We start from the raw sequence: 16,692 nt of genomic DNA on the forward strand, positions 1-16,692 counted from the left end.
ATTGACAAAGACTTGGCAATAATTACTGAAGGCTTGTTATTGTAATGCTTTACCACTGATGGAAAACTTAAAATGATTAAGTATGCTGAGAAAATGGGAATTACGCTGTATGAAGAAGATATGTTAACCTGGAAGGTCGCGTACATGATTGGGAAATAAAAAAAATTGTATATGAGTGATGGTGGTATTGGAATAAAAAATTTATTTCAAAGGTGTTTGTTGTATGTGCTTCTTCAGCAATTTCCAAATTAATTAGTTGAAGTTCTTTGTAACATAACCAATGAAGTATAGACACGAGAGCATGGCGGCCGACCTGGGGAGTGAAGGCGAAGATGCGGTCGTTGAGCGAGTACAGCTTGCTGGTGCTCAGGATGCCCACGTCGCGCGACTTGCGGCCCGACAGCCCCAGCTTGCGGTTGCGCCCTGCAACAACGCCTGCCGCTGCCACCCACAACCACATCCTCCTTCCATCTACAGTAACAAGATCAACAATATTACTGCAAAAAGGGAAAAAAATCTATTTTTCAAGTACATTTAAAAAAACACAAAATTACATTAAGACAGCCAATAAACTGCTAAGTACTTGGTAAAGAGTAAAAAAGGGGGTTGTTTGTAAAGTCGGTTTACGGACGATAATTTTACGTGATAACGTCATAAGAAAATATTGATGAAAAATTGCATACTTTTTATTTTTCGAATATGATTTACAGTATTGCAAATTTAATTTAAATAATTTGTTTAAATATATTCACGAACATTAGTTAAAAAGCCCGCCTTAACCTGTTTGATATTATAGAAGATTTTCTCGCATGGTGGTTGGCCGGTTCTTGCACGCTCGGCTCAGGCGGAACGTGACAATTTTTCATGTGTGCAGCCGGCGTTCATCGATTTATAAGACATTACCACGTCAAAATCTCTATTTGTTTTTACAACGTACATAATATCAACATTTATCAGCAGTACAAGAAAAATTTTTTAAAGTACATTTAAAACAACACAAAATTACATTAAGAAAGCCAATTAACTGCTCAGTGCTTGGTACAGAGTAAAAAAAAAATTGATTTTTTTATATCTGATAAGTGAATTCCTAGGAATGAAAGCGACAATTACTACTTCCTGAGCATGAATCACAATGATAAGAATAATGAGCCTCATAAAAGTAATAATGTGCTGATAATTGACGGTGTAGACTTATAATACACTTCCTCACAGTCCATTCATCACAAACCAAACCACATACCTAAACTACCTTAATTCCACAACAAGTTCCTCAATAAATAATGGGTATTCTTTTAAACAAATAAGTTAACAACACTAACAGATATATTATCTCCAACGGCAGTAACATAAATAATTACAGGATAGTCCATGAACATTTGGCCAGATATTCAGGCCTGGGTAATTTGCGTTTCTGTAGAAACCACTAACTTCCAATAATGAATCCCGCACATTGACACTAAGATGGTGAGTTTGGTTTCTAAGAAATTGTTCAGAATGCTTATCTCTAAATAGTAGGCATATACAGAAAACTATATTACACGTAACTAGGGATGGGGCGAATCCTGATTTCCTCGAATCCGAATCCTAATTCAAATCCTAGACTGGAATTGCCGAATCTCGAACCCAAACCCGAATCTTTTAACAGATGATGTCCACATATCTAATGTAAGTGAGATGTATTCTGCTTGCACTAAAAGTCCCTTGACTTTATCACATGTAGTTTGGTACATTTCTGGTATAGCCTAAGTGTATATAAAGACAAAAAATTTTTCTTGAGAAATTTCAGTTTTAGTACAGATTAGCGGTTAGGATTTTTTCTATAAATAACTAGAGGTCTGCGAGCCTAAGAATTTTACTTCCAGCCGAGCTCGAGCGTATGTGGTACAGTTACACTTTTGGGAAATTATTTTTATCTTAAACTTAGTATAATGTTTGAATAGAGTATTAAAATGGAGTGGGCTTATTAATTTTGGGTAACTATTTACAGTGTGTGTTTACATTTTGCACTGCTAGAAAAAAATAACATTTTTTTCCATTGAATCTTACCTGTTTCCATTGGTTCATTAGTAACTGATATCATCCAACTAACATAACCAAGTATATGTTTGTGTTGGGAAAATTTCATCCTTGTCAATTTTTCTGGAGTCCTTACTGAGCTTCAACAAACTTAGCACCAAAAATCATGTTGTTTGAAAAGTACATTCACATTGTTTCAACATTTCCACTTTTCAGCACAATAATTCTGAGAGAGATTGTCACAGAGTATTAAATTATCTTCTTTAATCTATCATGCAGAACAATAATTTGTTCTGCACGTTCAGGAGTTAAATTAGCTCTACGATTGGAGATAGTTTTTCCAGCAGAAGAGAAGCGTCTCTCGCTGGCAACCTGCTTGGCTGGAATGCTTTAGTAAAATTGCTTAACCTCAAAATTAGTGTCATAAATATCTGTAACTGGTCATTAAAGTTTAATCAATTGAAAGTAATAAAAATAAAAGCATTTAACTTCATTCAATTTACACTTGCAAAAAAAACATACACACAAAAACCTACATGGAAATTAAAGTCTTTTTCAATATCCTGAAGTCTGAAATATGTTTACTCATGTCATCAAAAACTATTTTTTCATCTTCACATTGAAAACATTATCTCGGTATCTAACAAAATACTTGGTCTAATTAAATTTATCACCTTTAACACCTCCAATATTGACTCTATTCTCTCCCTCTATACAGCTCTAATAAGATCAAAACTTGAATATGGTTCTATTATATGGAATAGCATCAATAACACTGATATTGAAAAGCTTGACAGGATTCAATCTAAAGTATCTGACTATATTAACAAAAAATTAAATACCATCAATAACATAGATTTAAATTCCCTCCTTGGTTCATTATCAACTAGAAGAAAGATCTTAGATGCCATTTTTGTCTTCCATTGTTATTATGGTAATCTTATATGTCCTCATATATTTGATGTTACTGGCATTAAAATTCCTTCTTTTAATAGCCGTAACCCACCTTTTTTGTGCACACTTTTAAATACAAATGATATTATATATAGACTTGTTAACAATTTTAATATGTATGTTAATCACTTACAACCTACCAGAGAGAAAAAACTTGTTAAAAAAATTATTCTTTCGGCATCCAAAGATTAATTATCTTTATGCTCTAATGTTATTACCTAAATTATTTAATACCAGATGTATTAATCTAAGGATACTAACTGTATGTTATGTTGTTTTGTCTTTGTTTTTGTCCTACTATTTGTTGTTCTTATAATTTATTGTTTTGTTCTTATTTTTGTTCTGTTACTGTATTTGTTTTTTTTTTTACATGTCTTACATGTTGTGCCCACCGTTGGAGCTTTGTGCTGTTGGTGTGGCATGTAACAAATTAAATAAATAAAATAAAATAAATAAAAATTAAATGTAGAGCTGTATTGAAGAAACCGATTTTGCCAATATTTAGTTGAATCGGCATTTCTGCCGACTTCCGATACAGTACGCTTGTTAATTTTCGGCCGATATTACTGAAAAACGAAAGAGACTGCCATAACCTAAAAATCCACGAGTACCATTTTCACTTTTCGTAGTAGTACTGCATTCTTTCACATCGCATTATTTCTTAGCAACATGTGCCATCCTTACATATCAAAGTTTAACATCCTTTTTTTTTTCAATAATGTTCTTTAATTTAATATGTCATAAATAAATAATACATTACAATCACGGTAAGGCTGTGTTCCAAATAGGTAAAAATGCGTGCTCACGTACTCGCTCTCGGAAGTGACGTCACGAGAGTGTTGTTCCATATCGTCGAGTGCGAGCACGAGAACGAGTGCGCATATCGAGTGCGTTTGAATGCATGCTCGTTGCGTACTCTCGTAACCATTGTTTGTTTACGTTTACGTCTGGACTATTGATCTAAAACAATGGCAAATGAACAATGCACGTTTCATTGTAAGTACCTGTTCGTAATTAAACAACACGCGATGTGTTCATGTGATCTGTAAGACGTGGAACAAATATGCAACAAAGATTAACAAGTATGATACCGGGAATAGCACGGAAATTGACCCGGAGGTACAGGTTAGGATAGTTAATTTTAACATGATGAAACATAAACATATACATACATGCATTTAGGTGATGGATAAACCAACGTACATGTCTTAATGAAGCTGTTAGCATTGTACATTGTTGTAGGAAACCTCATACGCATGGGTGTGTTTACTTTGGAGTATGGTTGTGTTCCAAATGGCGAGCACGCATGGAGCATGCACTTTGCACGCAAGGAATTGTGGGTGTGAGTATGAGCACGAGTGCAAGTGCGAGTGCAAGTGCGAGTGCGGATTATTTGGAACACAGCCTAAATATACATCTCGGTTGTTACGGTAACTATAGTGCAAATATGGTAGCTATCATGCTTCTGTAGTAATTATGGTATTATACAAAGAATCTTTAGTTCTTTTTATGGTAATTATCTTAAAATAACTATTGGGTTTGTACTGTAGTTATGGTACATCATCCATATTTCTTCGTATGTTGTTGTTCATTTGTCTTTTCTTCATATTTTCGTGCGCCATTATTTGAGACAGGAAGTTTCAGAAAAAATTTTAGTGGACTTTATATCACACATTTAATGGCGTAAATGATGAGACCTCGGGCAATTTAAACGCTTTATACGGAAAAACTTACCATGCGGGACCTCGTAAGCGAGTTTTACTGTATTTTTTTTTCCGTAAATAGTAAAAAACCGAATCCTTTGACGAATCCTATATCAGACCCGCCGAATCTTCGAATCCCTAGGATTCGGCGGATTCGGTGGATATTGGATTCGGTCGCCCCATCCCTACACGTAACACATATTTCACTAATTATTGAAACAAAAAAAAATTATATATTTTTTAGGCACTTTGTTGCTCAACTGAGTTGAATAGGCCTACACCATGATATTGACCCTTCCAACACAGCCTGGCAGCTGTGGATTGATTGTTAGGCTGAGCACCAAACCTGCCAATCTCTCACAGTGCCGAGGCGTCTCTGCTATTGAGACGAGTGTCATGAAGTGTTCAGGTTCTATGAGTATTAATAATAACAAGGGATGTATCAGGGCATGGAAACTAACATTTTCTTAACAAGACAAGCTACTTTGTTGTATATCAACATTAAAACCATAATTCCTAACAAAAGAATATTTAGGCAGAGCAGATGAAAATTTTTAAGAGCAATTTTTTTTATATAAATAGGAACTTAACGAGTAGCAGAACCAATGAAAACAGTTAGAAGAAGTTGCATGATTGATGTTTTATTTTAGAGTCATACATGATGTAAGTAATTTGTAGTTCTTTCATTCCTGCACTGTTTGTGGTTTTATCACAGCCTACAGGAAAACAGGGCCAGCCAAATATTTCAAAGTACTATGGAGAAAGTGGAAAATTAAAACTTGTCTTTAAATTCCTAAATTTCATGCCACTGAAAATACTATTTTTTTACAAGCTGCTACTGAATAGTTTGCAATAACACATTTTAACAACTCAGATTACAGCATTCCTCATGCCATCCAGTAATAATAATTTGTTATAAATTTTGGTCATATTTCCGTTTAGATGTGAAGTTTTTCCTTTTTCAGAGTTATTGTAAAAGTGTTTCACCGGTTTATTGTTTTTATTTTTAAAATTCATAAGTTTTTTTTTCTATTTTTTTTTTTTTTTTTGCTGGCTTTGTAGCATTGCAGCATACACGCCCTTCCTACTAATAATATTGTTACTAAGGAATGGTTAGGTTGCCAGTATATTTTATTCTGAATTTATAATTATTTAATAATCATGTTTCTTCAGTCATCCTTTCAACTTTGTTTTCCTACTTATATTTGCCTAATATTATTGTAATGAGTTTTATCTATTATTTATTTAAATTTGAATATTGTATTATTATTATATATATTACGTTTTATTAGATTGCAGATGTTACATAAGGTTCCAGAACAAGGGACCGTGCCTGGGGTGAGGTATAGAAAGAGAGAGGCATAAGAGGCCTGTAAATGCAAGTGAGAAAGAAACAGTGATTCCCCAGTATGAGAGAGACAAAAGCTGTGATTCCCCACTGGTCGTGGGAAATGTGTGATAACTGCTGTCTCACGGTGTGGGAGAGAGAAGGAGAATGTAAAGTCCCTAGCTCTATGGTTAGAAAACTGTTTTCAGTGTGTGTTCTGTACTCCTATTGGCATGTATCTGTAAGTGTGAATGAAGCGAGCGTGTGATTGGTCGGTGAGGTCATGTGACTTCTCCTCCCTGCGTGGAGGAGATGTGTCATGAGTTCATCAGTAGTCGTCGGGCGATCGCTGCCACAGATTTCGGATACTGAAAGATTTAAGCGAAGTTATATTTTTTATTAATTTTCATCGCTCGGGCTGCGAGCATTTCTCGACAGGCGATTGTACGACTGGAATGAGTGAGCAAATTATTGAAAGTGTTTGGATTCGTCTGTGCAATATTCTATTTGAAAAATAAAACAACAAAAATTACAATCGGCGTTGAACATCTGTTTATTTTTGTATGTAACTAACCGTTACAAATGGCGCCCGGCCGCGCGGCTTGAATTTGGACACGACCTTGAGATTAAGACGGACATTTCGGCAGCAGAGAAGAAAATATAAACATTCGTAAAACAGTTCGTGACTACGATAACCTCAAAGGACAAAAACATTTACGACTTACATTGAACAGTATAGTATCCAGAACTGTCTGCGTAGCTGAGCGGCGAATGCGGCAAGAGACGACGGGCTGTTTCAGCGAGGGAAGTGTTCCAGAGAAACTGCGGAAAGCGGTACATCGCGGGACAGAGCGACCCAAGGCACCGTGGGACTTCAGGCCGGTCTCATCGCGGGACTTCAGGACCAAGCTTCTTGGGACATCGCGGGATGAATCGCCGAAAATAGCAAGTCGAAAAATGGAACTAAATTAATTGTTTGCATTATTTTTCTTGTGTGTTGAGTATTCAACTAAGATTTGTGTTAAAATTTTTGTAATTTGTATATTTCATTACGACGATTAGTAGCCCAGTTGAGGTTATGGGGGGGTCAGACCAAATTATGCAATTACTATTGTCAATGAACCAGGGACAACAGGAATTAAAACAGTATCTTACCAATAAAATTGAACAGGGACAACAGGAAATGATACAGAAAATTGAACAGGGACAACAAAAATTAATACAGGGACAACAGGAACTCACACAAAAAATTTTACAGGGACAACAGGAAATTAGGCAGGAATTTTCACAGATGAAGGACGAAATTTGTAAACAGTTACGGCAGGGGTTAGTTCATACAGAGGCTAAACTTGATGTACAAACTGATGTAAACAAAGAAATTCACACTAGTAAACAAAGGGTTGAGAGCTGTGAATCACAAGTGGAAAGGGAACTAACTAATGTAGAGATTAGTGAAAATGATTTAATAGTGTCAAAAGAAAATATAGAAGGTATTGGGCATGATATACATGAACATGTAAACATTGGGAATAAATGTGAAAAATTCCTAGATGAGGTAAACGGGGAATGTTTGGTCAATGTGGATGAAAAAATTAGTAAATGTAGAGGTGCCAAAATGTGGGTTGTGTATGCCGATTAGTGTACAAACTAAAATTTTTGCACTGATCCATGTGGAACATGAAGTGGAAAAAACTGTGAAACATGTTCAGAGGTTTTTTGTGTAGAAACATGTGTACAGAACTGTAGCCAAGATAGTAAGCAGTTTTTTGGTATGTGCACAGGCAAAAGAAAGGCATGGTAAATGTAAATGGGTAATGCAACATCTTGAAACAGTGTGTGTAGACTTGTTTGGCCCACTGCCTAGATGGAGGGGTGTAGTCAAATCCAGTTTTGTGGTTTTGATGTTTTTTAAATTTTTTTGCAAATTTTGCCATTTTTTTAAATGTTTTTCAGAATTTTTTTTTATCCTTTGAATTGTATACTTTTTAATTATATTTTGTATTTTGTAGAATTTTTGTATTTTTTTTTTAAGAATAGTTATAGTATAATATAGGAATGTACAAATAAGATTTATGACAGCAATTTTTTACAAGATTCTTAAAGAAAACGAAGATAAATACATCAGTTAATGTGAATATTTTCTGTTGTTTTGAAATAATAATAATAATAATAATAATAATAATAATAATAATAATAATAATAATAATGGCATAAATTCTTTTTGAGTAGACAGTTACTAATATGCTTCACATTGTGAGAATTTCATTGCACTTGGGTAATGTTTGGGTTGTTTAACGTTGTGTCATGGGAAGATGTTAACTAAAATTTATGATGAGTTATGTTTTCGGAAAACTAAAGAATTTTTGAAAAGGTTTAATATTTTAAATTAAAGTGCCACACATTTGTAAAGATAAATGTTTGTTTTGGATTGAATGACAGGATGACAACATCCTATATTAAAGGTATTAAATGTAATACTAAACGTTAATGAATAACAGTCGTCAAGTTTTGAAGCTGCAGAAGCAAGTGTGTATTCATGGTGGCCAGAGTTTAGGTGAATTTTTTGTATTGCCCTAAATAATCAGCAGATGTTTTTTTTTTGTGTAATGTGGTTTGTGAGGCAGCTGGGGGCCAGGAGATTAATTTTAAATATGTTTCCGGCATGGAGTCCGAAGTTTTTTTTGCAAGGGTGCGTCCCTTCTCCTTGATCGCTCCCACCCCTCATCAAGGTTAATTTTTATGTGGCTGTTGCTGAAAGGGGAGATATTGTTTGAAACCTAAGGAAGGGCATTTGTTCATGTAATTTGTTTCTGAAGAATAGAAACATACAACTGTATCTTAATGAAATGTTTGTCATGCCATGACTAGAATGGTTAACCTGTTGGTAGAAATTTATTTGAGGTATGTAAAGCTTAAATTTTGATGTGTAATGACAAGTGCTGTGTATATTTGTGTATGGTTTTGGAGAATTTTTGACGTGACATCTAATAAATCGATGAACGCCGGCTGCACGCACGAAAAAGTGTCCCACTACGGATGTCCCACTACGGATGTTACTGTTCGCTCATTGTACGCATGTGTGGCATCTCTCTTCATGCTCATTGTACGCATGCGTGGCATCTCTCTTCCACTCGATTGGAACAACCATCGATTTGACTTTTCAATCATATTTTCGTCGTTTGAATTATTAATATTATGTAATTTAATATCGTCCACCGATTTTCAGCACAATCTGTACGGTTATTTAAAAGTAAACCGACTTTACAGACAACCAATTTTGTTTTGTTTTAAATTTCATTAATAGGTTAGCCGAGCTGACTAGCAGCTAAAAGGGTTGTAGTTGAGCGCCCCTTACCTATCGGCTAGCTCAGGAGCTAGGAATGATTAAATTGTAGGTAGTATATAAAAGAAAAGAAAAAAGTTATAAATATTGGATGATGATATTTTGCTATAAGTATTAGAATAGTAAGGGTAAATATAAAGAAGAAACATGAGTAATGTCACCTAATGAAAATGTACAACATATATTGATTTAAGTTTGGTTAGATATTTTGTGAAACTGGTAAAGCTAAAATTACACTTTAAAACGTAAAGTTAAATATAATAAATATGACTGGCAAGGTATAGTATTGAGAAATGTTTAAAAGCTTTACACATAACTTTTTATGAATATTGTGAATACTTTTTTTCAGAAATTATGTATTAAATTAAAATCATTAGAGTCTTTGTGTCTGATAGTAAATGTGTATGCTTTAAGATTATAGGCTGGAGTTGTTGTCTTGTAAAAACAGAAAGATACATTCAAATGTTGAAATATTTCTATGTCAATGTTGAGCCTTGGAGAATATTTTGCTGTAACACTAATGGTTGTGTTTTTCTATTTGTGAGGTTGTCTGGGTGGCAAGGAGGTTAACTTTAAATATTTTTTCCGGCAGCGTGACCGATGTTTTGTCTTTCCAAGGGTGGATCCCTTCTCCATGGTCGACCCCACCCCTCATGTGTCGTCGATATTATGGTTTATGGCATTCAGAACCAGGTAAATGTTGAAGAGAATAAATGAAGCATGTAATGTATCTAGGTATCAGAAAATTTGACACTTCAGTTTGTTTTCAAGTAGCATCAGAAGGATCTTTTTGCATAGAATGAAGTAGTTAATATTCATATTGCTTATAAATTGTTTTCAAGAAATTTTACCCCAAATAATTGAAATGATAAAGAGTTTTACAAATGTTGAGAAAACTATTGTTGTGCATTATAGATCAGACTGAATATGTTGCAGAGTTTAATTGCCAAGTGGCTAATGACGTACTATTATCAGCAATGTTTTGCTATTGTGTTTTCGAGGCCGCTGGGAAGCAAGGGTTTAAATGTAATTTGTATCAGGCATGAGGCCTATTTTATTTTTCAGGGCAGAGAGTCCCTTTTCCCTTCGCCGCTCCCACTCCTCTGTTGAAGTGTTTCTTATGTATTATGTTTTGCTGAAAGAAATAATATCTGAGCCAAGGTTTTAGAATTCCATTGTAAACAATGTCAACACTGTTATATTGTACACAAATGCACAAGATTGTATGAAACTGTTACAGATTATTGTTGGTACTAAATGAGATGATGCAAGGTTACCAACTGATAGATATGTGTAAAGGATAATAATTTTAACTTCTTTCTTTGAGATAAATATGAAACATTGATAATGTTGTGCAAATGTAAAATCTATAGAAACAATTTGGTCTCTTTTGGTACTTTTTGATTTAATTTTGTAAATTTAATCAAAAAGTAGGGGGGTTTATGTAGCATTGCAGCATACATGCCCTTCCTACTAATAATTTTGTTACTAAGGAATGGTTAGGTTGCCAGTATATTTTATTCTGAATTTATAATTATTTAATAATCATGTTTCTTCCGTCATCTTTTCAACTTTGTTTTTCTACTTATATTTGCCTAATATTATTGTAATGAGTTTTATCTATTATTTATTTAAATTTGAATACTGTATTATAATTATATATATTACGTTTTATTAGATTGCAGATGTTACATAAGGTTCTAGAACAAGGGACCGTGTCTGGGGTGAGGTATAGAAAGAGAGAGGCATAAGAGGCCTGTAAGTGCAAGTGAGAAAGAAACAGTGATTCCCCAGTAAGAGAGAGACAAAAGCTGTGATTCCCCACTGGTCGTGGGAAATGTGTGATAACTGCTGTCTCACGGTGTGGGAGAGAGAAGGAGAATGTAAAGTCCCTAGCTCTATGGTTAAAAAACTGTTTTCAGTGTGTGTTCTGTACTCCTATTCAGTGTTGCCAACTCATGGACACACAATCCCCCCAAATGGTACTTGAAAAACCCCCAGATGAGGCAAAAAAAAAAACCAAAAATTTAATTTAAGGAAAAACATTACAAGAACTAAAGACTTTAACGGTTTTATCAACTAAACAGCATACACACATGTAGGCAAATCACCTCACCTGTATAAGGTAGTCCTATTTTCGTTTGCAATTTTTTAATGCATACACAGACTAAGTCACTTCGAAACATTTTTAGCACTCAGTTAACCAAGAGTCCCAGGCCATCGGGTCCGGATTATCTGAATCATCTTCATTCAGTAGCAGAGTCAAGTAATCAGTTCTAGTTGATTTTTCCACACTAGATGGTTCTTTTGATGAACTTCCCCGTGAAGCTGGACGGTCTTCACCATACGCTGCCATTGTTCCAATTTTTTCCAGCACATCAGTTGGGAATGTGTAATCTTTGCAGCATTTCTTTTTACGTCTGAGTCCAGCACGAACACACAAAATCGCATTTAGCATACCAATTTCCATCTTGTTTCTTTGGTGGTTTTTAACCAAATTCATTTGGCTGAAAACTCTCTCTACCTCGCCATTGGACCACGGCAAAACAAGGAACTGAATTGCCAACTCTGCAAGATTCTGAAATGGATTAATTCCAGATGCATCCATCCACAAAGTTGACTTTATTCCATTGATTTTCTATGAGTGTTATTTCTGCATTAGATTTTTTCATCAGTGTTGCTAGTGGAACTATGGGTTGTTTAATGGTTCTCAAGCTATTTTCAGGAGCAAAAATAGATACTTTAGTAAGAATATCCACGTTTTCTGGCAGTCACTGTTGAAGTTGGGTGACTAAAGTAATCAGAAATTCTTTACATCGCCCCCTGATTCCAGTTTCTTCATCAACTTTCAGTACTCCTTGTTTTCGAGCTTCCCTCATCTTAACTTCAGCAGCATGTCCTAAGTTAACAGGATTGGGGCTCAAATAATCATTAACATTAACTTTTAGGAGGTCAGGAGCATTGTATCCTTGCAGTACAACTCTTTTTCCAAGACTCTGAATCAACAGTACAAGATCATTCAAAAGCTTGCTGGGATCTGCTGTATTTGACTGGAATGATTGGTTCACATGCTGTGCCTCATGTAGAATAGGCTGAAGGAATGCCAGGTATATTTCATTGCGAATGTCAGAAAACATCTGAAATAGTATTTCTGCTGTATAACACTTTTCACTGACTCTTGATATTTCAAAATGCTTTTTCAATTCAAGCCACTGTTGCAGTATACGAGATACAGCTACCTCAACAGACAACCACCTTGTTTTTGCTGCCTTTACAATTTTGAGAGGGTTTGCACCATCATTAATGGCATTGTACAGTAATTTGTAAGAGAGCTGACGTCCTGAATACCTTGAAAACCATGTGTAGGTATTGCTCAGAAGAAATTCAAGGTTCCTGGGCATACAGTCAGCAACTGCCTTCGATACAGCTAGTTGTACTGAATGACAAACACATCTTATTAAAATAAGATGAGGTACAACTGATTTCATTTTCACATACAGTCCAGAATTTATACCAGTCATTGTAGATGCATTATCGGTCCCCAGTCCACATAACTTCTGCATATCTAAATTTAATTCGTCTATGACTGCCTGAAGAGCAATAAACAAACTTTCAGCATCACCCGCATCCAGCAAAGAAATCTTTAAGAGAGTTGACACCACACTATTTTCTTTTTTTGAGAAATAAATTACGCAAACTCCAAGATGCTTATCAACACTTAAGTCTGTTGACTCGTCAACTAGTATGCTATAGTAGCTGTCTGCAATATCACATTTCAGGTCATCAATGAAATGGGGATAAATAATATTTTTAATCACACCACTACATTTTGTGCGATGAATTTTCACCATTTCAGCATTGGTAGCACTAGGAAATATGCGTTTATTTAGTTCACCAAGATGATCAATAGATCTGGTAGAACAGTGACAGATGGTAAACAAACACATACCAGCTTCCGCAGCGGCAGTTTCAAGGCTTAGCGTTTTCTTAACAGGCAGAAAAGTTAGCTTGCCTTGTCTTGAACAAGAAAATGGTTCTGCGGCCTTTTTATGTTTTCCGGTTTTAGCATGGGCAGATAAATCTTTTTTGTGTGCCTTCAGAATACACATGCAGAACTTACATTTAACCTCACTCGGCTGTCCTGTAACTTCCTGAATCCAGTCCTTTAGTTCATTATCAGAAAACCACTCTGGACTGAATCGCTGCAAATATTTATGATCAACTTTTTTGTTTGGCATAATATAGGCTAGATTTACCAGCAAAATTACATCACAAAAAACTGATTTTAGTTTTTGTTCACTTGCAGAATGCAGAAGAACACTGTAAGATTACTAGATAAATCATAAATAATAATGCTGAATTGTTGAACAACACAATAACAACAGTTTAGGAAACATGCAAACATACAGCCAACTTCAGAAATAAACATACATAAATATACATGTAATTCCCCCAAATTTCCCCCGAGATATGCGGAAAACCCCCAAAATTCCCCCTAGCCCCCAGATGTAAAATTTTGCCCCCATAAGCAACCAAAAACCCCCAAATCTGGGGGGAATACCCCTTAGTTGGCAACACTGCTCCTATTGGCTTGTATCTGTAAGTGTGAATGAAGCGTGCGTGTGATTGGTCGGTGAGGTCATGTGACGTGTCATGAGTTCATCAGTAGTCGTCGGGCGATCGCTGCCAGGCGAGGCCACGTTTCGGCGGCTCGCGGTTTTTCACCAGGTGCGGCCGTATTTGAGGCCATACTGATTTTTGTATAATTACAGATTTCGGATACTGAAGGATTTAAGCGAAGTTATTTTTTTTTTTATTAATTTTCATCGCCCGGGCTGCGAGCATTTCTTGACAGGCAAATGTACGAATGGAACAAGTGAACGAAACATTAAAAGTGATTGGATTCGTCTGTGCAATATTCTATTTGAAAAATAAAACAACAAAAATTACAATTGGCATTGAACATCTGTTTATTTTTGTATGTAACGAACCGTTACAGCTTCTTTGTGTGGGAAGTCATGCTGACGTAATTCTCCTTCGTTTTTTCCACAACCGAGGCTTTATTTCACACGCTAGGCGTTTGAGTCACAGTCATGGGAGTGTGTGAGAGAGAGAGAGAAAATTGCTGCGTCGTGGGAACAGAAGTAAGCATTTCGTGAAAGTTCTGTTGCCATGCGCCGTGATTGGCTGAAAAATACGTCAGCGAGCCCAGGACACTGCCCGCACAAAGGGAAGGAAGGCTGTAAAGTTTAGTTGTTGTCCGAGCACCGTGACAAGAGGTCGTGGTCGGGCGATCGCTCGCATAACATAGTAATAATGTTCAGTTGAAGTACAACTTTGTGGCTACGATCCGGGCGACACCTAATAATTTTATTTCTCTTCGGACATTTTGACAAATTAGAACTTTTTTTTGACCGTAGTCGTAGGCAAAGCCCACAGCGAGATGACAAAGAGTTTTGTCCAGCCGTCGCTGCCCGGAACTTATCCGGGCAATATAATGTAATTTTTAATAAGAGTCTACTTTTCTTTCCTTTCTGGAGGTACAGTTAAATTTTTTTTTTGTGTGCTCTCTTGTACGGAATATAGTGTGATTTTTACATGAATTAAAAAAACAGGTAATACATTGAACATTGTGTATAAATTTCTTCGTGACCTGCTACCAACATGTATGTACCACTCATCACCTAATTTTGAGCTTGCCAGAGGTGGTTAAGTGGTAACAGCATTTCACTACCTATCACAAACCTGCAGTTATTTCTTCATCTCACACACTATACATACGTTAGCACCGTTTTCCACAGAACCTTAGTTAAAGACATTGTTTTAACACTAAGACCAAAAACACACAAAACCTTTGAGCAATCACTTCTTCTCCTCACTTCTAGTCACCACCAGTCAACAGTCAATGGTATCTGATTTCGTTAAACCTGAAATAGTTACCTAAGTCATACATAGTTCCACACTGGTTGAGCTAACTAATGTTTAAGGAAGGATTTTAACCATAAACTTTCCTAGTTAAATTATTTGTGTTAGGTTTTTTTCGTGACAGCTTGATTATGACATGTCTTAGTTGGTCAAAGGAAAATGTTTAATTTGTATTTCAGGTACAATTAATAATCTAGTTGTAAACGATAAGTTTTGACGGCCGGGGCCCCAGTAACTTTGCTCTTTGTAAATTTGTAATTCTTGAAACTATCAAAAGAAAATAATCAAATACTGTATTTCAATTTATTTAGCATTAATAAGGTTTGAATAAGAACGCTGCTCAGTAATTTTAAACAATAAAAATACATCTGTTATTGCAACAATAAAAGCATAAAAAAAATAGCTAGTCATGGGGACTGTCAACAGAATTGAAAACTTAAAACTGTGTGTTTAAATGTGTAATATGACATCATTTCTACGTCAAATGTACGTAAGAAAATGATTTTGGTATTATATCAGTACGATTTCAGCATGATATCATTTCCCCTTCTACTATATTTACAGTGGTTTACTTTCCCGGAACATACACTTATAAAATCATTAATTTCCCGTTTCATACGTTTTTACAAAGCGGAAAAGTACTAAAATTCACAAATTTTTTTGTTAGATATATTCCTCCTGATAAATTACGTTTTAATTAATGCTTTTATTTTGAAAAACGTTCATTTTTTACCCTCGCAAACGTAAGAAAATAACTTTATTGCACCATAGATATGGATAGTATCAGGAAGACTGTGCACTTCGCTAGTAGCATCTATGGCCAGCACCAAGCGAGACTAGATGCGCAAACTAGCAATGATTATGAAAATGGTGCACGCGCTTTACCAAGGCACGGATCTCATATTTTGTGCATTCATTAATCTTTGAACTGAATATACCCGTTTGTTATAGTTTTCTTACGATCGGATTGTTTTGTATTTTACGTTTCTCAAGTTAAAATTTTATTGAAAATTGTTCTGTTGCATAAAGTTAATTGTAAAATGAAACAAGCAAAAATTTCTGATTTTCTATTTACAATAGCCTGATTTTTTTATTTCTAATTTAGGCTTGGTGACTTTTCCCCCTTCCAAGAAAAGACTTCAAATATTTTGGAAGGCCACTGTTTCTCATGTCAGCTTTACTTGATTATGGACTGTATTTTACATTTATGGTGGTTTTATTATATGTATATATAATGATGGATTCATATCTTTCATTAATATAATGCAATTATTTACACATTATGTATTTAAGTTTAATCTGACATAATGCTGGTATGATAGATTGAATTTATATATTTTAAAACTAATTTATGTTATTTGTAATAATTGTTACTTAATGGGAAAATATTTTTCCCTGGAGTATCGAAAGTGTCAAAGTATCGA

The 16,692-nt window shown here is 35.2% G+C and overlaps 1 protein-coding gene across 1 annotated transcript in view; it reads right to left on the reverse strand.

The window, feature by feature from the left end:
• Positions 1-16,692, reverse strand: part of LOC134535751 (probable phosphorylase b kinase regulatory subunit alpha) — a 582,726-nt gene that overhangs the window by 371,126 nt on the left and 194,908 nt on the right. The window contains exon 10 of the mRNA XM_063374982.1: positions 314-423. Within this exon, the coding sequence (XP_063231052.1) occupies positions 314-423 (110 nt within the window). The remainder of the gene's footprint in view (positions 1-313; positions 424-16,692) is intronic.

This window comes from Bacillus rossius, chromosome 10, assembly GCF_032445375.1.
Source record: "Bacillus rossius redtenbacheri isolate Brsri chromosome 10, Brsri_v3, whole genome shotgun sequence".
In the NCBI taxonomy this organism is placed as follows: domain Eukaryota; kingdom Metazoa; phylum Arthropoda; class Insecta; order Phasmatodea; family Bacillidae; genus Bacillus; species Bacillus rossius.